This window comes from Chrysoperla carnea, chromosome 2 (genome assembly GCF_905475395.1).
Source record: "Chrysoperla carnea chromosome 2, inChrCarn1.1, whole genome shotgun sequence".
Lineage (NCBI taxonomy): Eukaryota > Metazoa > Arthropoda > Insecta > Neuroptera > Chrysopidae > Chrysoperla > Chrysoperla carnea.
The window spans coordinates 3,128,525-3,155,346 of NC_058338.1; the positions used below are offsets into that span (position 1 = coordinate 3,128,525).

General features: G+C 33.0%; 1 protein-coding gene across 1 annotated transcript; it reads right to left on the minus strand.

The window, feature by feature from the left end:
* Positions 1-266: 266 nt before the first annotated feature.
* Positions 267-26,453, minus strand: LOC123294215 (dynein axonemal heavy chain 17-like). Its single transcript, XM_044875326.1, has 51 exons — positions 26,301-26,453; positions 25,667-25,900; positions 25,131-25,327; positions 24,532-24,824; positions 24,160-24,469; positions 23,371-23,791; positions 22,848-23,098; positions 22,549-22,738; positions 21,748-22,003; positions 21,390-21,673; positions 20,879-21,210; positions 20,476-20,705; positions 19,451-19,883; positions 19,105-19,321; positions 17,906-18,244; positions 17,356-17,628; positions 16,720-16,965; positions 16,428-16,656; positions 15,630-15,997; positions 15,333-15,528; positions 14,071-14,558; positions 13,733-13,995; positions 13,453-13,654; positions 13,081-13,305; positions 12,501-12,988; positions 12,106-12,324; positions 11,811-12,048; positions 11,168-11,667; positions 10,573-10,792; positions 10,335-10,499; positions 9,801-10,000; positions 9,300-9,645; positions 9,002-9,241; positions 8,694-8,927; positions 8,247-8,373; positions 7,922-8,184; positions 7,440-7,739; positions 6,801-6,970; positions 6,351-6,648; positions 5,336-5,670; positions 4,629-5,169; positions 3,936-4,252; positions 3,482-3,614; positions 3,183-3,409; positions 2,584-3,040; positions 1,913-2,152; positions 1,651-1,833; positions 1,378-1,551; positions 1,133-1,281; positions 440-634; positions 267-366 (listed from the first exon to the last, which is right to left on the minus strand). The coding sequence occupies exons 1-51, from the start codon at positions 26,451-26,453 to the stop codon at positions 267-269; spliced, it is 13,689 nt and encodes a 4,562-aa protein (XP_044731261.1).
* Between the last annotated feature and the right edge of the window lie 369 nt (positions 26,454-26,822).

A 26,822-nucleotide genomic window follows, 5' to 3' on the forward strand; every position in this document is an offset into this window, starting at 1 on the left:
CAAGGTCCCTAGGCGTTGTGAAAATCAGACGGCGCTGTTCCCCCTTTTTTATACTGTTCGTAAATCATCCGAGACCCCCTGGTCAATGAGAAACTCTTGGCAGGTACGCCTAACACTAAATCCGCCACTGCTTAGAATGTCAAATTTATGGCAACGGAGTTATTTAACAGATTAAATAAAAACAAAGCTCAATTGAAACGATAAACTATTTTATTTGCTTGCATTGTATGCTAAAAACTATTAAAATTGTTAACAATTAGAAACAATTAAATTTGTAAAATTAGTGCAACTCCTGCTAAAATCCATTTCGATGCTTTGGCTTTCGTTTTTAAATTAAATGTCCAAACAAACGTAGGTCCACGCATTCTATATTTAAAAAAAATTTAAATGTAAACAATTATTTTTTTAGAGCTTTCTGATTGGACGAAAAATGATTTACCTAGTTTTATAAACGGGACATTCGTAAACATTTTTAGTGTCTTGTTTATCTTGCGTAACAGCTCGAATGAATACAACAGGCATTTGAGGGAATAATTCTTTCATGTTTGATTCAACAATGCTACCCAGGGTTGTATCCCAGCGTGCTCCTTCCATTATCAGTCCATAAATATATGCTCCTTCTCGTGGAGCGGCTCTAATATGATAAAATTAAATTTATTAGTTTTAGGCCGTAAGATAGTGGCAGATTTGAAAGTCTCCTCTAATTAACTCTCCTCTACATTGGAAGGGACTGAAATAATGACTTAGTATTGCCTAGATTGGAAGTAAAATTTTCGAGGTTTCCGCATGGATAACATATCGAAAAATTAGTCTGCTCGATTTCAGGATCAAAAATTAAAAAATTTCACTTGCTGCTAAAATATCATGATAGAAGAAGTCTAGAGGAAGAGAACTTTAAAATCGAAAAAGAAAAAAAGTTATGAACAAATTTAAAAATGGCTATTTTCGTTCATTTTTAGCTTTCTCGACACCTACGCATCCAAATTGGACTTACCAGACATCAATGGATAGGTTTTTATGAGATCTATTTTTCTGATAGCAATTTTGTGAAATTTATTTTGCCCCCGTACATTAATTGAGCAACTTGTCCTCTCATAATCCCCCGATCCTTAAACTAAAATTATGCCCTTACGTAAAATCTTCTCGATTCCTTTTCGTAACATCACAATTTAAACACATTCTATCCAATGGCCATTCATTTTTCCTGGCTGTTTGTTGCATGATAGCTGTTAAAAGTGATTGCGGATTGAAGAAGCCAGCTAACCAAATAGTTGCAGGTAACTGTGTTATAAAATTTTGTTTTTACTTTATTTTAGTCCAAGAAAACGTATCTATCGAAGAATTTTTAACGACCAAAAAGTCTGCTTCTAAACTTACCGAAAAATCGGATGTCCAGTTTGTCAATTCAGACATTCGTACAGTTAAATCTGCAAACCAGCCGCCTAATGGTAATAAACTGGGATAGGCTAATTTTTCCCAGGCAGGCGGTACTACGTCCATAAATAAGCATTCTTGTAAATCTTCCATAGCTTTTGTTATTGTAAGTTCACCCTATAAACATGTTTTTTTGAGTAAAAAACTTTGGAAACTCCGCCATTAAATAACAATATCTCATGGAAATTGTTTTTGATTTCCGAATCAAATTTGTACCTTTAAACCTAGTTCAACTTCTTTGAGTTGAGTTTTCATTGCATCCACTAAGTGGTTCATACGCTCACATTCTTGAAACGCCACGATCGTATATGGTGTTAAATCTTCAACTTTGGCATATAATTCGGCCATGTTATATAAGTCTGGTAATTTATCCGTAAAATCCTCTAATATAGTTTTTATCTATCAAAAAGTAGAATATATTTACTAACAATTAATTGCTAGTGAATTTCAAGTGTAATCGAATTTGAAAATTTGTTACCTTCTCATCTCTAGGTACAGCTTGTTGTGATGCACCAGCATCTCTTGGTTGTAATTCGAATAATGTTTTAAATAACACTTCGCCAACAGTTGTTAAAAACCCAATTTCGGCGTTTGGATGTAACCCATATAAATATGGCGTTTCCGGTGGTAAATTTTCATCAATATATTTTAAATAGCCTTGATAATCTAAAGTTGGAGGTGCTAAAAATCCAGGTGCCAGATACACTTCTGAGTCAATCTAAAGAAATTTAGAGATTACTAAATAGACCCAACGTGTACCAAGTATACACATTTGACATTATAGTTCATAGACTCAGCTTCGACTAGGGACATTTGGATCAGGAAGGGATTTACATAAAAAAACATGATTTCACTGAACATTTTTCTTACGAATCTACAATGGGTTTGACCTAAGCAATTACCTCAGATGTTGGCACGCTTAAAATCGTTTGACACTCAGTCTATGTAGCTATAATGTCAATGACATTTTTGCTTCACATAGAAGATTAACAAAGACTCGAACAGGTAGGTGAGTTTTCTATTGCGGAAAATAAAGATTCAAGGTAACTCTTACAAATGATAACTAAATAAGTTATCTAAATGATTTTATTCGACAGACAACGTAGAAAAATTGATCGTTTTAGTAGAGCTGAATAATTTTTTGCTTACCAAATCTGGATTCATATACTCTTCCAAAAACGTTCGACATAATTTACGATCCCAATCATCAGTGATATGACCACCATACATAATTTCACCAAATAAATATCGCAGATCTTCCCATGGTACTTTCGGATTAATTTCTAAATAATTATATAATACATAAACACATATTGTTAAATCGCCAACATTAAATGGATAAACACGATTCCATCCTTGAGCACCAAATTTTCTACGTTCAGCAACGACAGCGTGAAAATAGCATAATGAAAATAAAATTGATCTGAATTCTGTATCTTTGCTACTCATTTCTAAAGTATCTTCTGTAAATTGATGGAAAGCAGCATGTAAATTTGGTGCCATACCCGTTGGAGGTTCATTTGTTATTTTTATGGATGATTCGAGTACACCCTGTGGTAATTTATTAAATGATGGATCTGGTGCAGGTTCTGCACTAATAAATAGTCTGCAAATTCAAGAAATTATGTTTTACAAAACTTAGAATTGAGTCGCTTGCACTGAAAAGTGAAAAGTGCTGATAATACAGGCCGAAACAGTTTTTCTCTAAATGGTGGCATTCCCTTTTTTGTTAGTTAAATAAGTCTCACCTATAATTATCATGTACTCCTTCTAAAACTTGTTCCATTTTCTTATCTAAAGTTGGTAACCATCTTTCCACTAAATGGATATTTTGTAATAAGACCCAATGACCATCTCTAGATGCGGTATCCATAGCTGATTCTGCAACTTCTTCTTGACCTTGTCCAAGTGATACATTATGGAAATTATGATTGTCAGTAGAATATCCTAAAGTACGACCCAATTTTTCTACATCCTACACACAAAGTCATCATTTTTTACATTGAAATGGGAAATACTCTGGTATCAGTTTTGGAGAGAATCTTACCTTCATCGGATCGACTCCAGGTGACAGAATGAAAAATATGGGTGTAAATGCTGACGATTCCGAAAACGATACAGGAAATGGAATAATATGAGTTTCGATAAATTTTTTTCCCAATTTAATATCCACAAATACTCTGAATAATGAAATATTATTAAACCCAGATGGATAAAAAAAAAATACAGTGGGGCACATGCACTAGAAAGTATTATTGCGTTGAATATTACTTCTAAGACAAGCGCGGATCCACCCTTGGTCAGGGCCGTCATATATTTTATAAACATCTTGTAGGAATGGATTATGTCGATCATGGGAGTTCATACTCCAACTCGCACTTGGCACGATTTTCGGGTGACTGTGAACACAACCTTTTTTGAAATTCGGATCCACGCCTGCTCTAAGAAGGTTTTAACTAATTTAAAGGGAGTACATCCTATATATATAATTCATAACATACTTTACGGCATAAGTAATGCGATCCGGCCTCAATGCTCGCATCATACATAACTGCTGTAGAGGAGTTTTATTTTTCCATTCAGACGGGAATTTTTCATACTCTGGTGCTTCAGAATTTACAAACTTTTTCCATCTTTTCCATGATCCTTCAATATCTTTACCTAAGCCTTGGAATTCGGCCAGAGTGGATAATGTTTTTATTGCTCCCCAAGCAGTTGGAGGTAGAAAATCTAGTGGTGAAACGGTAACTGGCTGAAGTGGCATTCGAAATAGAAAATCAATTTCATCAGCTGGACATTCCTTATTTGCTGAGAGGATCTATCGAATTTAAAAGAATTAGTAAAGGAGAAAATACTAAGAGCTAATTATTCAAAGAGGCAATATTTTAGGAATTGTAATCGTCAAATTAAGTTTAGACACCGAGATATTAGTTACCGAGAGTTTAATTCCGAGATATTGGCCAAAAATCGTTTTTTATGTATATATAGCGTTGATTATCGCAACCCCAGCACTTTCGAGACTGCACATTAGTAGGATCTTAAACTAGTTGGCGAAACCTTTGCCTTTGAATAAGGTCACGTAAAAATATTTTGAGCCGGCCAATATCTCGAAATATCTCGAAAACTACGTTTAGATCGAACTGTTGAGCTTAATGTCGTAGTTAGCATTTGATTTAATAAAAACAAAAACGTACTTGTAAAGTTAAATGACTCAAGAAAATTAATTTATCCTTTTCGAACAAACTTCGATTCGTATACAGATAAACAGAAAATGTAATATTATCAATTAAATTATAAACCCGTTCGGCGACAACTTCATTAGGTATTGCATTTTCAATAGCTCGTACAAAAACAGCACTAAACGCTTTCAATGAAAATTGATAAATTGGATTGATTTTTTGTAAATCGTTTAATACGAAATATAATAGTGAGCTTCGAGCACCAGCTGGTCTATATGCTTCACGTGCTTCATCAATTTGTACGGTTGTCACTTTAGCTTCTTCAACTTTAATATTTATTTCGGCAGCAGTTTTTTTCGTTGTTTCCAGGTTTTCAACCAATGCCACATCACCTAGTATGTTACCACTAGCAGATGATAAACGTGCTAACAGACTTGCTTCACAATTTTTCAATGTTATTTTGAAATTGTTATTTTGTTTTGTTAGCTCAGATTTTAATAATTCTAAGTCAGGTCGTTCAGCTTTAACCACTTCAGCTAAAAGTTGTTCTTCCAATCTATAATAAAAAGGACATCTTCAGAATTTTGGCACAGTATTTCGAAAATATATATTTTGCACTGCATCAAAGATCAATGGAAAGGAGTGGGGGTCACATATAGATAGGTTCAAGAAAGTACCTTATGGTTACAACTAAATGCTAGTTTTTTTACCCAACTACTTACCCGTCCTTTGTAACAGTAAAATTAATAAGTGTACACTGTGCTTGCATTTCTGGTCTATAATGTGGATTCGCTAATTTCGTATGAAGAATTAAACGGAATTTTTCACTAAAATCGACTTCTTTATCACCCATTTTTAAAACTTTTCCCTTTTTTATTAATACTCGGCCCAATAATGGATCTAGCACTGCATCAACTGATTCACCAATATTTTCTAGTAATACAGTGTTGCCATTCTCAATAGCTCGTTCTAATCGATCTAAATAGTTTTTCATTGTCAATCGTAATACTATTAATTCATCTCCGTATTTTGTTTTTATCCATTTGATTCCTTGTAACTAAAAACATGATTTAAAATTGTTTCTAGAGCCAGTAGTTTGATTGTCATTTCAAAACGTTTGGAAATTCTAGAGTTCTTTGTTAGGATCTTGTCAACTCTTTCCCTCTATGAAAATATTCATAACCAGGACCTTACTTTTGCAGGGAAATCGAAGTTCTTGGCTATGAAAGATTTTGGAGACCGAAAGGTTTTTAGGCTCGACCTTGAAAACAGTCAAATACTACGACCCTAGACCCATCACATGAAGATACGAGATTACATATTCACGTACGAGATTACATATTCACGTACGAGATTACACATTCACGTACGAGATTGTTAATTTTCGAAATTTACACCGCTTTCGGATTCGCTAAGTTATTTCAAATGCTTTTGTCTGCAAAACGGTTACAATTTCTGTAAAATGTTGGCAAAACAGTCTCTTTTTCTTTGAAGAAAGTATTTAAGAAGTGAATCCCTGAATTTTTTATCATAGGTGGATTAACCAAAACGCTGAGAAAGTTGACTCCGCCTTTGATGTTGTAGGAGGAGTTTAAAGAATGTGGGTTTGAATTTAGGGGATTGTAGGAATTTGTGAAGTATGTTAATTTCCAGAGAATTTTAGTATATATTCCTTTTTGGTTTTTTATGCTCACTTGTTGAACTTGTATTTTGGGTCAGTAATACGTGAAATTTTACCTGTGGATCAATCATTAGTGGCCATCTCGATGAGTTTGTTAATATTGTCGCATTTTCTGTGGACATTCTATCACTTGGTAAACCTTCATTATTCCACTGTGCAATTTGAGCATCATCTGTTAGCAATGTTAACGGATCTAAATCGGGTGTTTTAGGTATTGGTTGCCTGTCTATAAACGGTTCCCAATATTTATTTATGAGATCTGCACGATATTTTCTTGTGAAACAGCCCACGTATGAAATGAAGGCTGTCACTTGTAATATATCACCAGGCAATGTTATAATTGATTCGTTTAAGCTTGAAAATATAATAAAAATTTAATTGGTTGAATAAGAAGACTAATTTTTTTACTTTCAAATACTTTTGGCCAGCTCTCTATTGATAATCACTGGGAGTTGCAAACTCGAAAACTGGCGATAATAATTCGTACTTATTAAAACATCAATTACCTTATGACCGAAGCCTTCCATCGTATATTTTCTGAAGCCAAACCATTGACTAATCGATTGGCTAAATCAATTGTCAAAGCGGTTGCATCTGCTTCTTGTTGGCATTTTATTTTAGCCTCGACTGCTGAATCGAATTGTGCTTTTAGTTCTCCTAATTGTTCTTCTAATTGCTATGTTAAAAAATAGAAATATTTGGGATCATTAACGTTGTCGAAATCAATATGCGGAGAAAAATGAGGTCGGTAGTGGTAGTTACAAGACAATTATTGTTATCTCTACAGTCCCTAGAAGATCTGTAAGTTAATTTAGCTAAACTTGCCTTCCAAAATACTTCGTTTGGGAGTTAGGTGGTTCTTATGTTGAAATTTTGAAAAAATTTTTCGTCCAAACATGAAATGTTATTTTCCTAAAATTGGGGTATGTTGACATTGATTCATAGGAGAAAAAAGCTCACATAAAAATAAGTTAATCTGCAACCTATTGGCGTAGACCGTGGAGATTTTAGATTTCAAATCACCCGGACACGCCCATGGAGGTAAAGGACTGAAAATATTGAATCTAGATTCACTTGAATTTCGACAAGAGGCAATAGAACAGAGATCAAAATTTCTAAATGACAAAATTATTGACAAATTATACCTCTAATTTCAATTTTAATTCTAATAATCGATTTTGGGCATCTTTTAACTCTTGATTTGCTTTTTGAAGTGCTTTTCTTTTTGGTTCGACCACAACATATACATCATTATATTTGATTATATTAATGACCCATAATGAAAGACCATAAGCAGCCATTGATTTAGCTTTTATTGATTCTGGATCAAATTTAGGATTACTTAAGTATTGTTGTTTGGTTACTTTTACAACTTCTGGTGCGATATTATCTTTATCATATTTAACCAGATTTTCCAAAAATTTATCGACTTTAGCCATCATTACCTGAAAAGTTAGTAAATAATTATCGTCTTGTAAAGTTGCTGCCCCCATTTGGCGACGCCCATGACATTGGTTATTTTAATTGATGTGCATTTATTAGGGTTTGCATAGACGTTTCAATGCGTCTCAGTTTTACCTTGCCTGGGCATGAAAAATAATGTGGAGAACTCTTTTATTCGTAATACCTTTGCAGCTTTCCAAGATCTATCTTTTGGTACTCGACCACCTTTGGCCATTAAGACCATAACAGCTTCACAAACCATTATTACAGCTTCTGGTGGTGCTCCAAAGGATTTTAATTCAGTTAGATTCGTTTTATTTAAAGTATCTAAAGCTGCTTTTGCTTGAATTAGAGCAGGTTCTGCTTTTCGTAAATCTTCAGCACAAGCTTTTGCCTTCTTGGTTACATCTTCTTCAATAACTCGCACTTTTTTTTCCTCACTCGCAGCTAAAGATAAGGGAACAGTTAGAGATAACTCCTTATAGCCTTTTAGTTTCTTGAATTCTTACCATAGTCTTTTTCTTTTCCAACTTTTTCATTCTCTTCACTTACGATTTTAATTAAATCTTCGGCAGCTTTATTTTTTGCTATTAATTCAACCTCTTGTAAGCCTAATTTTTCTTTTAATCCCGCTACCTAAAATAATTATTCATGTTCCAAGTTTAAAACAACAAATCTTTTGAGATAATTTTTGAGATTAAAGTTGGTTTTACATCTCAGAAATTGCAACACGTCTTGGATAAACCTAGGATCAAGGCTGTAGCTAGAGTCGAATTTGAGGTAGGGTGGAAATGAAAAATTTATTATAATTGATCTGCCCTCGGATCAACGGGCTCCTAAATCAAAACCCATGTATATCACTGACCTCGAGTTCAGTGATGTACATTCAATAGCTATTCAGGAGTTCGCCCACTTAGCCGATTTAAATAAATTGCTCTCTTAAATTAAATACTAACTTCACCGGCTGTAGTTCTTAACTTCTCTAAACCATTAGTTAATCGATGAATTCGATCTCTTGCTTCATCAATATTCTTTGTCAATAATCTAGAATATAAATCAATTTGTTCCAAAAATGATTTTGGCGTTGTATAATTATATCTCTTTTCATTTGCCAAATACACTTGAGACGTTTGATTTACGATCGTATGAACATACGACATGTAAAGTGAAACTGGAACAACCAATTCATTCTGCAAACAAAAATTTATTATAATTGGAAAATGTGTAAAAATAATAATCCATAATAGTAGTAATGAATACAAACCGGTAAACATGGTAATTCAGATAAAAAGCGCTTTGATACTGATTCTAAAGCGTCTTGGGGCCATTCATGAAACCAGTCAATTGACGTACAATTTACAATCGCTGGAAATTTTCTTCCTCGAATACGTAATGTTGATCCAACTGGTGAAAAGCATAAAGTAATTTTCATGGTTTTACGTACGCGATCAATAAAAAATTTCCAACAATTTTCACGTGTATCTGGTATTCCAGCTATTTTCACCTATAAATAAAAAATAAAACTTTAATAAAAAACTATAACTTTATTAAAATGAATTTACTTCATTTCGCATAGCAGCTATAATATTTTCAACATCATCATCTGGGAACAATTCGGGTATTTCACCAGTAGCCAATATATCATTTATAACAACCAAAAATTTCTCATCCGCTACTTGAGAATCATTCATTAAAAATACGATTCCAACTCCTTTCACGCCAGCTTTCATATACAAAACGGCAATATCTGCTTTTAAATCTGCTATTGAATAGCCTTTACGTAATTGAACCTGGAATACTTCCAATGATGAGATACTGGCTGCTAATCTAGACAAAGATTGTTTTCCAGAACCACCAACGCCAATTAATAGACCATTTCCACGTGGTGCTTCCATGATTCGATTTATTCTGCAATGGATATATTTATTATAAATTTTGGTTCCTACTGTGGTCAGACTTAATTTTGAATAAGCAGAAAATGAATGTTAAAAAATGAAATCTGTCACAATGTTTTCAGGAGTGGCTAATGCTAGAAGTAACAACTTGTATAACTTATTATTTACCTGCATAAATGATACATAGCATCTTCAAATAATACCAAATTCATAATTGCAATCAATTCATTATAATTTGTTAATGCCTCATTTAATAATTTATTCAATTGATCCCAATCTCTAATTGGTAAGTACTTTGGATCACCTATTCCTTCCGCAAAATGGCAATATATTAAAGGCTCCGTAAAAATAGAAGCTTCATTTAATTCCTACAGAAAATGATATTATTTATTACATTCTAACGTTCGAAGAAATGAATAATAGTTAAGTTTTTAATTTTGGTATCGTTTTAAAACTGCGATCAAAGATATCTTTAGGGCCTAAGTACGATGGATGGATCTTAACGGGCCTGTAACGGTGACGAAGTAGTACGTCCAAAACTACCTTCTCGTAATTTTTCTTTAAGATCCTCTGCAACTCTGCTTCCCAGCATAATAGATACATGAATAGAAGGGGTTGGGGGTTGAACTTGAAGGGGTTGGGGGAGTACACACTGTGAACAATTCTAATATTAAAAAGTTGTAATAAATTCGTAATATTTACTTCAATTTCACCCTTTTTAATACAATCGGAGACAATTCGATTAAATATTTTGATATCTTCAGCTTCAACTAATTTATCACAATAGACACGTGTAGCTTCATGCATATAAACGCGTAATAAATCTGATGTATTTTTAATACATTCACCTGTTGTAAATAAGATTCCCTGAAAATAAAAATTCTAGTAAAGCAAATTTTCTGAATAGCTACAAAGGTTCTTTCAATTGTTAATTACGTACCTGGAATATATTTGAAAGATCTCGTATATTAAAAATATAATGAAATTTAATAGCCGTTGGTAAAAAGTTTTCTGTAACTTTTTTATGCGTATCTAATGCGATCGCAATCACTTTTTCGATTTCGTCAGCAACAGATGGTAAATATTTATTATGTGGTGCTATCAAATGTTGATGTAATATTTCTGAATAAATTCGCATTAATGCGTCAGTTCTTGGAAAACTAAAAATGTAGAAGGATTCATTTTAACAATATGCGTTTAATCCCTTGTGGAAATAAATCTGTTCTGGGACTATTATAGAATATTTAGTTTGAAATTCAGAAAAAGAATATATGAAGTAAACCTATCTCTGAAAAAGTCTGAAAATATCAATCAATTATTAATCAATCATTTATGGCCGAAAATGGTAGAGTCCCCGGTAGATTTTCGATCACTAAAATTAACGAGAAAGTAGACAAATGGAAGACAAGTGGACCGAAGTAGGCAAGTTTTCGGTCAAAAGACCCCACTCTTTATAGAATTTGCTACAGGGCTCTCGAAAAGTGACTACTCTGGAAGTAACAATACATTAACCCACGAAAATTTGAATTACTAACCTTACAGCAAAAACACAAAAATGTCTTTGTAATCGTGGATCAATTGTAAAAGATCCAGCTGTTGGATTCATGCACGCAACATATTGTACATTATGGATTTCCTTTAATTGGATCTTAACACGATCATACCAATGTTCATAATCCATATGTTGCCGGATTAATGTGTGCGGTTGTACTGTTCCATATGTATCCACTTCTGGCATATTTAAATCGTCAATAAAATATATCATCATTTTGGTACCGGGTGGTCCATAATTTCTGCCAGCTTTTTTTACTAACGGTTTTTCTAGTACACGCTGTAACATCTCGGATGTTGTGTAGAAGTTGAATGGTACATTACATATTAGATAATTTTCGGGTAATGTACCTAATTTATCTGAAATAATTACACTTTTACCAGTGCCTGCTGTTCCAATGAGCATAATTGGCGCTTTTATCGGTAACAGTAAATCCATAAAGAATCTATAACGTGATGTTTCACTTGTATCTACTAAAGTACTCTGAAAAAACAAAAATGGAATTTTTATTTTGAAATTTGTTTTGGATACTTAGAGGAAGAAAAATCTGTCCTGGAACTCTGGAACACAGGAACAAAGATAAACAGAGGTAATTCTTGAGGAAAAAAATTTGTTAGGACACCTACCGATAAAGGTATGTCTGTATCTAATTCAAATTTTTTCACTCGATTTGACCATGGTACAAATTTTTTTGTTTGTGGATCTACATAATAATCAAAAACAGTATTTTGTAAGGGAAATCGAACAGTTTTAAATTCATTAATCCACCATTTATGGAACTCATTACGCCAATCAATAAGTTGATCTTGAAACATTGATGATCCAAATGCCCAAACGGAAGCGAATACAAAATATATTTCATACCTGTAAAATGACATCATTTTAAAAGAGATTTAAATCACCGGAAGAGGAAGACCTTACCATTCTCTAGGACAATCTTTTGGTACATTTTGTGGTGTTAATAAACTTTCCAAAAGAAAGCATAACATCTCAAGATGGGCACATTCAGGAATTGAAGTAATTTTCTTTAATTTTGTTTTTAATACTTCCAGACATGGATTCACATATTTATCGAATAATATTATCAATTGTGCTTTTTCTGATGCTGTCTCTCGAGTTTCGATCCATGAAGATACAAATCTACAAAATTAAATCATGTTTTTCTTAAAATCATACAGTAGGTTTGGACCAATTCTGGTAAGATCGATTCCCACGATAGCTACAGTTTTGGGTTGTGATTTCCAACAGATGAAAAAATTTGTTTACTTAGCCAAAATTTCTAAGAATCTAAAAAGAATAATTAAAAAATGCCTTACGGATTCCATCCCAAATCAGCTGGATTAATGTATAAAATTCCAGCACGCGAGACAGTAGCTGGTGTCGCAGTTCGTAAATTTGATATTTCAAATAGTAATCGCATTTGTGCTGTAAGAGCAATTCGTTCATTACTGGCCAACGTTAGTACTTTATTATCATCCATGACAGTGTTCAATGATTCAATCCACATCGGATCTATGTCCCCATCCAAAACTAGCCATTTAGGACCATCGCCTGGTAGTTGAGATTGATCACGTATTAATACGGACACTATTCCATCTTTCCATTCACGTGTGGCTGGATTAATAATACCAAATAGTTCATCATTTGTAACAGTTTTTGGATTTAAGTCATTATAATATGGTTTCATTTTTAAATTTTGATATGTTTTGTATAAAGTTCGCCATACTTCACTTTTTCCCGTGCCAGCAAATCCAATAATAAATACTGAATGTCGAACGGCAAATAATTCTTTAAGTTGTACAATCTATGGAACATTTGTAATATAAATATTATCAAAGGACAGGAAATAGGGGTAAAAAAAGAAATTGTGCGGAAAATTATGAAGGAGAATATTACCTTCAATACAAATCCATCCTCAGGTTGTAGCAGCCTATCAGTAGCAGCTTGTTTAATTTGTGCCTCAAATTCTAGATCCCTTTTTCTGGGAACATCAAGTGCTGGAAACAAATCACCAATAAGTCCCATAAAAATGGGTACATCGTCCGTAACTATTTTTGGAATGTTGAAATCTCGTAACGCTCGCATAAGCACTTGGTCTTCGGGCCTTTGTCGGTCAGATCGCTTTAAATATTTTACTTATTAAAATTTACATTTAAAAAAAAAAAATCAAGTTGGTTTACCGAGAAATTAAACCAAACATTTTATATTAAAAATTTTGTAATTTTGGTTAATTTTCGGTGAAACAGCCAAAAGCAAAAAAGTGTTTACTTTTAAAGATCCTGCAACCACAAGTACAGATTTGATTGCTCTTAAACCCCAATCGTAATGATCTTGTTTTGAAAGTAATTCTCTGCATAGTGTATATAATGTTATAAACTTTCTGGATAATAATCGAGCATCTTGAAAACCTTCTGCTACCAACATTATTTCGGATATTAGCGCAAAATCTGGTACAACCATAGCACAAGGCCTATAAACATATAATATCAAACAAATTTCAAAAGCTATTTCTTCATTCTAAAATAGTTTATGACTAATTTACGAATACCTGAACAAGGCTTTTAAATTTTCTGGTAATTCAGCTCGTCCAGCATATCCAGGATTCATTGTTATAAACATACCAACTGTGGGTATTAATACAATATCATTCCCATAAAAAAAGAACACTTTCTTTTTAAATTTAATAGCATCGAGTATTGTTTTTACTTGAACAGAAATTACAGACAACACTTCAACGGCAATTCGATTAAATTCATCAAAACAACCCCATGCTCCTGTCTGGGCTAATCCTTTATAAATATTTGCACAGGACTGCAAAAAAATTTAGTGTTAGAACAAATACATAAAAATTTATTTTGTGTCAGACATGTCAGATAAAGAAGTAACCTTGTAATCCATTTGTTCTGAACAGTTGAAAACATACACCATCATACCTAATGCCTTTCCCAAATCTTTAGTGGTCTCCGTCTTACCAGTACCAGCAGGACCAGCTGGTGCGCCACCCATAATTAAATGCAACGATTGTGTTAATGTAATATAACATCGATCCGTTAGAGGTGTAATCACTAAACGTGGAGTATTTCCTAAATATTCATAATCAAAACGAAATTGTGCATCACAAATATTAGCATAACAATGACTTGTTTCATCTTCCCAACGATGACGTAATTGACTTTGCCATTGAAATGCACCACCATTTTCAACTTTTTCTACAATCATTTTGGTCACAACATCACGTGAATGTACATCAATTGTACAGACAGTCATAATCTTTTGTCGATCGCCTTCAGTTAAATCACCAAGTAGTAACATTATTAAATTATTTAATTGTATGACTTGCTTCTTCGAAAAATCTTTTAGAGCGTTCTCAAATCCTAAAATTAACCGTTTGAAATTAAAATGTGTGAAAACAGAAAGGATCGAAGTAGCAGATGGTAAGGCTAACAAGTGAAAACAAATAATTGACTGAGTTAACTGTTGAAATACCCTGTATAGAAAGTGTTGAATGTCAGTGCTTGCATTATTTTCTATAAGTTAGAAGAGTTTTCATTTTTGAAAGTATTTTCTACTAGTTTTTTTCCACTAGTTCTTTTTTTCTACTAGTTTTCTACTACCTCTTTTGTTTTTGAGATATCGAGTTTACAGACAGACAAGCGAAAGGGTTGGCGCATCTCAGTCCACTACCCCATGAACCATTTGGAGCTATTTAAGAACGGCAGGAGTACTTTTTCGTCAAGGAATAGTCTGGAAACGTTGGCTCAAGTGAAACCATCCTCTCATGACAAGAGTTGCACAGAGACAGAGAAGATGAGACATCTTTTTTTTCCTCTTCACTGTGACAGCTCCTTCAATAATCGTGATAAATTGCTCGGTCCAGGCGTTCAGCGTGCCTGCTGCTTAGCCAGTGTCCTGTAATAGTGGAATAGGCCCAAAAATTTTGGTTATAGATCTTCTACGATTGTACTTAAACCATTCAAACCATATCTGTCTTATGGTATCACAAGGACGACGGTGTTCGATGACGATTTTAGATTATCTTAGAATAAAGGAAATTTTTCGACATCTTAAACAACTTTTCTTTTGAATCGTATTCTCTGGATTTTTTAAGCAAAGAAATTAAATAAAATAATTAAAAATTATGAAATCACCTTCTTCCATACGAAAGAATGATAAATTAACTTCAGATGCCCACCATATTTGAGTTGCTACTAACGCAGGCTGTGCTGGCCAATCGAACAGCCACTTATCACGTGGTTTTTCTTCATAAGCATAAACTGAATCATGTATACATTGATTTACAGTTACTCGCATGATATCTGTTAATTTATTTAACCATATTTCTACCTATAAGAAAGAAAATTTTTCTATATTTACGGTAAATTCTTTGAGGCAGAAGCGTTTAGCCCAATATATTTTCGGAGCAAACAAAACAAAAATAAACTTACTTTTCCAACGCATTGAATTTTACCAACAAATGGCATATATTCGCCATCTTTCGAAGTCATACCTTTTGCATCTTTCAGTAAATGATCACCTTGTTTTAAGAAATCTAATTTTGCCATTGAATCGTATAATTTTGTCAAATGTCTTTGGACTAGTTCTGGAGAGTTGCCATTCGATAAAATGTCTAATAAATCAGCAGACGATATAAAATAAAATCGTGGATATGTTAATCGTTTTGTTTCCAAATAATCGTTTAATGCTTTCTCACAGACAATTAAATCGGCATTTAATGCTTCAAGCTTATCATAAAGACCTGATTGGTTTGTTGCTTTTACAAAATTTGGTGTTTTTAAAATGTTTGCTAGTAGGTCTGTCTGAAAAATAAGATGTTTTCTATTGAAATATATATTTTAAAAATTGGGGCTTAACTGCGCATTAGTTCTAAGATGAAGCTATAGGATTCTAAGATGAAGCTTCTTTGACGGATTTCTCTCCGGATTGATGGATCCAAGACTTCGAAGACAAATAATACAGATCTGGGCACCTGTTCAGGTCTATTAACTCCCACACCAGATTTTTGGCCCTTGATCCATCCGTATAAAAATATAATTGGAATATCTCGATTCCATTTCTCACGGGAAGGAACGATTATCCTAAATTTGCAATCAAAACTGTAATCGGACCAATGGAATTCTACACCATTTCTACAAGTGGGGTCTGTACAGTCACCGGTTTATAATGAAAAGGTTTTAAAAGAGAACAGACCTGGGATTAATTGGCGGATAAAATCTTTGAATTACTTACTCTGAATGTATGATTAATAACATCAAATTTTTTCGATTCTGCAGGTAATTGCTGACGAATATCATCAGATCCAACAAATATTGATTCCAAGTACATCCATTTACGTTGTACCTCAAACCATAATGCATTAACTGCATCGGATGTAGATAATTTTTTTTGCCATTCTGAGACTTCATCAAAAAAGAATGGTATATATTTTGAGTTCAACATATTTTGTATTTGGACCTAAGTAAAAATGTCAAAACTTTAAAAACAAACATTCAGTGTTGACAAGTTTTTAAAATCAACCTGATTATCTTCTAAAAGTTCAACAATTTCTTCACTCGGACGTACAACATCGCATTTAGTTTTCTCCATATAATCGTAACTCATTTCCATGGTGTTCCAATTATTTGTTATATCTCTTAGTGCCTTTTCCATTTGTTGTTCCTTTATAGCTTGGTCCACTGTATTTTTAACATCTTCCTCAAATTTATGCAATTGGAGCTCTAATAAATCGGAAAGTGTTGTTTGGGGAGTCATTTCAATTTTTACCTATATTCAAAAAAGTTAAAAAAAAGCTAACTAATAAAATTTAGACTATAAAAATAAGTTCTCTAATATCTTCATAAAACTGCATATTTTGATCGCTGTTTAAAATAATTTTCTTCCCACAGACATTTTCAAGTTCTTGAACAGTCGAATTTCTTCGACCAGTCGAAAGTCTAACTGTGGATTATAGACCGTGGGACAGAAAGGGTGTTTTGTAAAATGATTAATATATACTTGAAACTTCGCGAGGGGTATCCTTTTGACAAGTCTACCATACCTTTCTCTACGACTTTTTTCGAAAGTGATGCGTTCTCGAATGAGCACACGATAACGTCAAGTTCTGTCCCACGATCTAGTATTATAAGACTAAAATTTGTCAGGTATAGTCCTTACTTTAGTCACTTGCTCCAATTGCTTCCAATGACGATCTCGAATTGCAGGATTTTGTAATTCAGTAACTGCTTTTAATGATGTTAGCATATTTTTTACTTCAGCATCCAACGCTTCTATAATTGACCAACCACGAATTTCTTTATCAAATTGACGAATTTCTTTTGCCATTTTTTTACAATCAGTTTCCATAGCTTCAACATCAATTTTTTGCCATAATGTACTTTTCCATTCATCGAATCGTGATTTTGCAATTAATATGTAGTCCCAAGTTCTCTGATTTCAAAATAAAAATATATTAATATTAAATGGCAGACAAAACTTTATAGCCTTTTCGGAGGGGTGGGGTAGAAGTAAACCGGAAACAAGTGGATCCTAATTAGGATAAATACTGGCAGACATTTCCCCCCATCCCCCTTCCCACTAGCAAATGAACCACTTTTACCCATTTTGGGATGAGTTTAGGGAGGCAGAGTTGGATCGGGAAATGTCTGCCAGTATTTTGAGCAAATTTTTCTGAAATCTTCAAAATAGAATTAAAATATTAACCTACCTTGGCCATTGGTAAAATTCTGCGAACATGTTCAATATCTAGATATTCTGGTAATTCAACTTCAAACAAAGTTGCCTGATCTTTAATTTTGTTTAGAACCCCTTCCAATTGTTCACATTCTTTATTACATTTATCCAAATGAAAATATGGATTTGTACATTCGAAATTAAATATTGGTAATTCCAAGAATTTTTGTTTAAATTGTTGTTGTCGAATTTGAAATAATGCTGATCGTTTTAATATCAATTTACACTGAGCGGCATGTAAATCGGCAATATTTGATTTGACAGTGTACGACTGTTTTTTTAAACTGTTCCATTTATCAGGTAATTCTTGTAGCTAGAAAGATTAAATACAATTTACTTTATTTATTTATTTATTTATTTGATATGCCCTATTGGGCTAATCAATCCATACATAAGTACATAAGCTCTGATAAAACAATAAAAAAGTATATTTACATCACAAAAAAGAAAACTTCAAATTCTTGAAACAATTAGTTAATAAATAATACTATAAATATCAAAACAATGGATTTCGGAATTATATTAGACTAAATGAAATGAAACGTTGGGGAAAGAGTGTCAAGTTATTTTCCCCGTTTTATTAATCATAAATTATTTTCCCCGTTAATCTTGCTGCTCTGTTGTTCAGTATTTCTTTCAAAAAGTTGCCCACTTTCAAGGCAGTTTCTTCATCTCTAACATTTAAAACACTTTCTAAGCACGATAACCCACCTCTCATCAAATCAAGTCTTTTACCCTCATTGACTCCTGGACAGTCAAAGATTAGATGGTAGCCAGATTCACCTCCACCACATAGTGGACATATTCTTTGATTATTTAATTTATTTTTGTTTTCCCACATGTATCGTCCCAATCGGAAGTTAGCCAGAACTCTCCTCGTGCTCTTCTGCGCTACTGCTAGATAAGGTGCCCCGTATACAAAGTGGCCAATTTTATTGAAAATGTCCAAAGACGGCATATCTTTTATATTTTCAAACATGTTTTTTCTGTGCCACACATGTAAGAGTTCTTTTATATATTTTTTTTTACTATTATATGATTTTACAATTTACTTAGAAAGTAAGATCTTATTTATTTTAACAGAATTCTTAGGACTTGAGGTTCGTTGTGGTTCGATAAGTTGGCAGAAAGCCATTCTATCAGGACACGTCGAATGAGTTAAAAGATAATTACCAGGGCATGAACGTCTTCCTCAAATTTAACACCGTATGTCTTTAGTAACTCCATAAATCCTTGAATGGGTTTAAACATTCCATCCGTTTCCGCTTGACGATCCTTAATTTTATTTAAATAAGTAATTATTCGAACTAATTGCCCGTAATCATCTTGAACAATTTGTTTGCTTAATTCAGCGGTAGCTTCTTTTATGAATTCGTCCAAAGTTTCCAGGCTATTGAACAAAAAATTCTTGATTACCTTCAATCAACATTTGAAAGCGCAAAGATGGATAAATTAATTTCTTGCACTCTTGATTAACCCGAGACGATTTTGGCTCCAGAAACTAATCAAAAATACAAACCTGCTAATGACATGATTAACAATATAATCTTTATACATATTGCCCCATTTTCGAATATGATTTAAAATTGCTTGTCGTATTGGTCTCATATTAAGATTTAGCCACGCATCAAAAACTTTATCAAATTCCAATTTTTCACATTCCTCATACTTTTCCTCATAAAAATCAATTCTATGTTGAAAATCTTCAATTAATGGTTTTTTCTCTTTGATGACCATTGGTGGTTCCGTTTCTAACATCATACGTTCTTCATCGGTTAATTGACGACTATACTTTAAAAATTCATCTAATACTTGTTTTTTATCATCGGACCATAAGTATCGTAGTGGTTCAAATGATTCCACATGTTCAACGATTAACTCGATTGCTTGAATAACTCGTTGAATAATTTCAGTTGTATCATCGTAAATGTAACGATCATTTTCGATAACCTCTGGAATGTTTCAAGTGACAAATATATATTTTTACTCTCAATCGCGATACGTAGATTCTGTTTTAATATCCCTTACGAAATCTTTTACACTGAATATGTCTCATATTTATGCCTGTTGTATATCCTACACGGTAAGAAATGCATGGCGTTTACTACAATGCTGGTATGGTATAGAGACAGATACATAAAGTATCTGAGTTAGTAGCTTAAATAATATTACAGTATTGAATAGGGTTATCCACCAGAATTATTGTGGGTAACGCAAGCTCAGTATGGGCCTGACACCCATAGTGCATTGACTCGTCCGCCATAGCTATTGCTAATGTTACTATTCCTTCAATACAGTACACAGTATGGTGCTCACTGAACGTTTTGAATGAACCAAGGTTTGCATTTGAACAAAAAACAGAAACTCGTGTCGAAAAAAACAAAACTGCAACTTTCCACAAACTTTTTGAAGATTGGCAATGTAATGGCCATTACAGCTTCAGTTTTGTTTTTGTTTTTCAACAAAAACTCAACTGCCCGTTTAGTGGAAATAAGTATAAATATGAGGCATAATATGTTTTTTCAAGAAATCGCTAATTTGTACCTCGATAATGAGGATATGGCTGCCTTTCATCAACTCGCGGTATCAGTTCACCTTGATAAGTGATATCATTTAACAATTCTTCAATTATAGTGATTAAACTACCAGGAGCTTCTGATTCTATTGGTGGCTTATAATCCAAATCAGGTTCTTTTAAACCTAAAACGACTTCAAAGAGAGGTGGTGTATTTGGTGGCTGAACTGGTTGTGTATTTGTCATGAAAATTTCGATACTGAAAATAAAAGCACATTTTTTTAGAAGCATATAAAAAAGATAAGTCATATGGGCTCATTCGTCAAGATAGTATTTTGGACAAGATTTTTTTCCTTACGTTCTTCTAAAAATCGATGTATTCGAAAATACCATATTATAAATTTTCGTTAGAAAATAGTGGGATTATCAAACCTTTTTGCGCATATATTTAACAAAAGATGTTCAATCTTTCTATCTACATATTCCTCATATTTCTCCCATTTTTCCCGTCGGAATCGTCTAAGCTCCGCCAATGTTTCTTGTGCTTCCCACATTTCTTCTTCTTCAGCAAGACTCTCTTCTGCTTTCGCAGCTAATATTGCTGCTTTTCTCTCCTTTTTCTCCTCCTTACTTTCTTTCTTTGATACTTTAGCTTTCTTTTTATCTCCTTTTTTACCTTTTCCTTTTTTATCTTTTGACGGGGGTGGCGATGGAGGCTTAGGCGGAGAAGGAGGTGGTGTTTCTTCCTCTTCCTCTTCTTCCTCCTAGAAATAAATAATACACAAATCATTAATACACTGCCTTTTTTAGCATCCTAAAAAACATAGCTATTCCGACCGGAATAGGTCTAAGAGTTGGATTCATTGGAAATGGTATAAGGTCGATCTTCACCCATCTGATGACCAGATAAGACAACGGTAAAACGTTAAAATTAATTATTAACCTCTTCTTCGATTTCCTCTTCTTTCACGTTGAAGTACAGCAAATAATTCTCTTCCATTACATGCTTAAGATCTTCAGCAATTGTTTTAATTGCACCATATCTTTTATTTTTCGCATCTTCTTTTGTATCGATAGCTAATAATTTACCATTTTTCCTATCAAATAGATATTGTTTGCCAAGTTCTTTTAATGCATCCAATACTCCTTCTAAATTCTTTTGCGCTTGTAAAATTCGATTTTTTACATTCTCAATTCTTTCGTAAACAGCTTCCACCGGACTCAAAACTAATAACAAAAATCGGGAAAAAAAGTTGAGTTAACACTTTTTCGATGAGAAAAATAAAAATTTGTGTACAAACCATCATCATTCCATGTGTATGTCTGGATTAAATCATTAATCATTTCATCAATAACACTCATATCGTTTGATATCATTTCCAATTCGACATCTGTACAATTCTCAATCAATAAATTATACCATTCTTCAATACGTTTCAATTTGATTTTAAATTTATATAATTCTTCATTTCTACCATAAAAATCTAATCCTGCTTTTGGAAGATCTTTCATTTCAGCATACTTTAAATAGCGAATTTCACGTAAAACTTCCTCTAACTGAAATTCAAACAATAACAATAATGGGTTACCGTCATCTTGACACCTGTGATCTCTCCGTTCTCTTTCCTCCGATCAGCTGGACTCAAGTCCGAAACAGAAGAATTTATTATCTGGGGTACAAACCCTGTATCCTCTCTCCCACTTGGGCAGGCATGATATCGTTAATTTTTCATATAATAATAATAAGTAGGAGGGGTCCGCAAATAAGTCCCGCCTAACACCCATATCAAGGAGTCATATGTACCATCCTTGAGAACAATTTGTCACCCAAAGTCTCCGGATTAGAGATGCTATTTTAAGCAGATAAAGCTATAAGATTCTGTTGTGACCAGGATTTCTCCCAGGATCGATGCTTCCATGGTTTCGGACTTAAATATTCTAAACCTGACGTACCGATATGATATGAAAGTAGTAGTTCAATCTACAATGTCCCGTCAAAAGTCCCTCTACCATTCTCAACTGTGCTTTAGTGAGTTTCAAGCGAGCACAGTCGAATTTTAGGTTTAATGTATTTTTCCCCAGAAAAAATCAGTTCCACTTACTTGCTGATCAAAATTTACACGTATTTTATCGCCATCACGTACTAGAACGGACATGTTTGTTTTATCTTTTACAATATCTGGAACGGATGTAACCCAATCATCGAATACTTTTTCTGATTTTGCAGTTAATAATTCAATCATTTGTTTATATTTAAGTCTGATGTATTCGGCTTCTTCAGTTTCAGCAATTCTAGGGCATAAAATTTAACTAAAAATAACCAACTTACACCCAATGCCACTTTACAGGACCTTGTTCCAATGTTTCTAAATTCTCCGCACATTATCGAAAAGTTACTTACTTGAGTGTTAATTCATTAAATTCCAACATTGGTTGTTCGATGCGAGCTTTTAATTTATTAATCCAAAAAATTGTGCCCGCTACTGGTGGCATATAAGTATCAATTGGAATACCATATTTTTCTCCATTATCAAATAAGGATTTGGTCGTATCTAATTCGACGTGCATTAAATCTAATATATTTTTCAATTTTGGTTCAATTTCTTCGTAAACTAACGGTCGATATAATAAATTCCCGAGTACTTTCAGATACTGTTACAAACAAAAGAAACTTATCATTTTATTAAAAATTCAATTCGAATTTTAAGGGATTTAATTATATTCCTTTCGACTTTTATTTTAAGCTGTATTTAATCAAAATACGGCCACAGAACTTAGAGCACAGAGAATGATACCACAACCAAGACCGAAGGCCGAAATTTTGAACAAAAAATTCTTCTTTACGTTTCTGACTTGAATTGGCGGACGAAGTCACGGAAAAGCCTAAATAAAAATGTTCAAATAGATTTAAAGAAATAACTTACTTTAAATATACTTTCCAAATTAAAGCATTCATCATAAGCCTGTGAAAATAATGCTCCCAATTTCCTATCTAAATCAATAACTTCGTCTAAGAACTTTTGATAATCTTTATCAAATGAATCATCATCTGGATCTAATGGATCATATGAAATATTTCCAAAATGTGCATTATACTTGGTGAATTCATTTAAAACCATTTGTACTTTTTGACTAATGCCACGTCCTTTTATACCACCAATTTCAACTTTTTCCAATCGTCCAAATTCAATAACAGTTTGAAAAAAATCATAAATTTTTTCTACACGTGTTATAAATTTTAAAAGACGATCAAAAATCATTTTTGGATGAAAATTCCATGGTAATGCGTCTTTTTGATTTGGAAAAAATGTTTCTATTTTGTCACGATATTCTTCATACATTGTGCTGTAAAAAATATTAGGAAAACGATTATGGTGGAATTGTCCGAAATATTAGAATTAGAACATTCAGATTACTTTTGTTGCAAGCTGAAAGGAGCTTTCATACTCAATTTGTGGCCGTCATTACTAAAAAAATTTAATTGAATGTTGGATCAAGGGAATTTTGGAATCATTTCTGTAAAAATTAGCTGACACCTGGTAGAAAAAATATTTGAAGAATTAGTTTTAAAAACTCTGAAATTCAAAGTGTTAGGGAACTATTGGCAGAATATATTTCCACCAGAGAAAAATCGTGAAGAAGCTTGCACTATGAGTGGCTTGAACTATTATGTTACTCACAATGAAAAATTATGAAAATAGAATTCAACTTACATAAAACTTTTCAGTATATCAAGAACAGTTTCTAAAATTTTAACTTGTTCTTCGCTTTCCCCTTGAAATATTGATGCTGGATCTAACTCCTTCGTACACTCTTCAACAATTGAGTTAGCAATTTCACGCAACAATAAAGTCATTTTTGAATTTAAACAAAAATAACGTGAATTTGCCCATAATAAGCACACACAATGTAACATTGGTTTCAAATAGCTACGAGAATCAGTAAAATCGTTTTGTTCCAATTGTGTGAAATGTTTTGCTAGCGGTTTTAAATGGACTACAACGTCACGTGCTTCTGCCACAGCTGCATAAAATAAATCACTGATTATTTTTCATTTTTCTAAGCTCTGACTATAGAGTTATTACCTGCGACAACATTACGAAACAATATTTTAAAGCTAGGATAATAAACACTCTCTGTTAATTCCAAAATAGATGCCATCTTTTTAACACGTGGATCACGTAATTGTTCATAAATTGATTCCAATGTTTTTAAACGTTTTTCCCAAAATTCGATTTCCATTAATGGTGATAATTTTTCACCATCTTGTAAGCCAGTCGATGATTTCTCTTTCATAACATCATTTACAATTGTTGACCATTTTATGATGCTTTCTTCAATCGATGATTTCAATTTGATATCAAGTTGTTCGCCACCACTAACGTAAAAAATGAGGTAATCAGGGGAAAGTTAATTATTAACGCAACACGAGTTTGTAATATCGAACTTTTCTGTGTATACTTCCCATCAAACAAGAAATAATAGGGGAGCCTAAATATCTCTAACTAGGGAAGGGTTAAAAATGAAAGTAAAAAAAAAGTGACTCGAGCGCGTCAGATTTCTATTGGGGACGTTAAGTGGACGCCAAGAAAGTACCCATACCTTAGACTGACGATTTGGAGGTGACACAAGCTCATAGTGGATTTTTTTTAAATGTAAAAAAAATAAAATAAATTTAAAATACCTTTCTCGAAAATCTTGTTCTACTTCATATGCCCTTTCTGCACCAGCTGGCATTGGTAAAAGAGTTTCGTTTTCCATTGCGCCTTTAACTTGGAGAATATCGTTTCGAAACTCATGTAAATGTCGTTCCAAATCCTGTATAACTACTGTGGGCCAACCTACTTGATTTTTAGGATTTCCCAAGAGTGGTGTAATTAACTAGAAAATCAATTTTAATAATTTATATCTACAAAATCCTAATAGTTTGTAAAATATTTGTTGATAGACGTATCCAACTTTCGGTCTGAAATGGGGAAACTGAATTTTTCGATATAGAAGCGGGGCAAATTAGTATTTTGGCACAAAACATACTAAAAAAAATATAGCCCAGTGTGAAACGTTTGTGTGTTCTGTATACACAAACATACAAATAGAATATAAAGATTCGAAAAGGTATTGGCATAAACACTTCATACTTAAGACAACGATATCGATGATGATACCAGATTCAGAGCAGCGCAGTTGTCATGACTTTCTCCTTGAGGCTGTATAACTTACCTCTTCAAGAAGAATTTTAAGTTCATCTAATGGTTTTGGAGACATATCGCCAAACAGTAATACTTTTGAAATATTTTCATTTGTTAATTCAATTGCTCCTTTTTTCATAAAATAAACGCATTTATTTTTCACATTTTTTGGATATGAAAATGAAGGGGTCAATAAACCCGCAATAGACATTGTAAAAATTATGTTCATAACATTTGGATCATTCAAAAATTTCATGACAAGTTCCTAGAAAAGAATCGATATTTTATGTTTTTTGTAAAATGTTCAAGTTTTCGTGGACATTAAATCTATGCGAACATTAGGTCTCGGGAATTGTGAAATAGGAAAAAGTGTAAGGCAGTTAGGTTTAGCGATATTGCTTGGGAGAGAAACGAATTAACGCAGTTATTTGGGCGCCTGACATGAACTCTGTGATATACGTAATTTAATCCAGAGAAAGGATAGTCCAAGAATTCTACAAACGACCCAATGATAAAATCGAATTTGTTTGTCCCAAAAAAAAGTTTTTCATTATTATGGGAATTCTTAATTTTGGTATGATTAACTGATAAATAAAATTTCCAATTTTTTAGAACATTTTCATTTTTCTGGTATCGAAAAACCTTAAATTTAAAAAAATACAAACTTTATAATCTTCAATTAACATCATTTTATTCCATTTTTCCATTTTGATTTTTAAGGATTTTGCAACATAATTAAATAGATATTCCCAACGTTCATCTTCAATAATTGGAGCACCTTCACCATTTCCATCTTTTTTCTTCTCTTTATCACCCATTTTTAGTCAAGCATATAGAAAATTAATTAGGTACTTAATTAAAACACACAACTGACCCAAATTAGATAATAAAAATCATTAATTAGATGAAATTTATGGGTGTAAAAAAATTAATTTAAATTGTTAATAAACAAATTCTATCAATTAATCCTTGACAACAATCATTGCATGTTTATTAAATCAATAAATTATTGCCAAGGTGTCGATTATCACACCCCATTAACCACTTTTCTAATAATAGGTGATTTGAAATAATTCCCACTTGTTGGAATGTTTTGTAAAACACGCAAACTGTTTTACAGGATGCTCTACGATTTCATGGACGTACTTTATGAAGGGGTATCAGGTTCTTATACAATTTGGGGTACC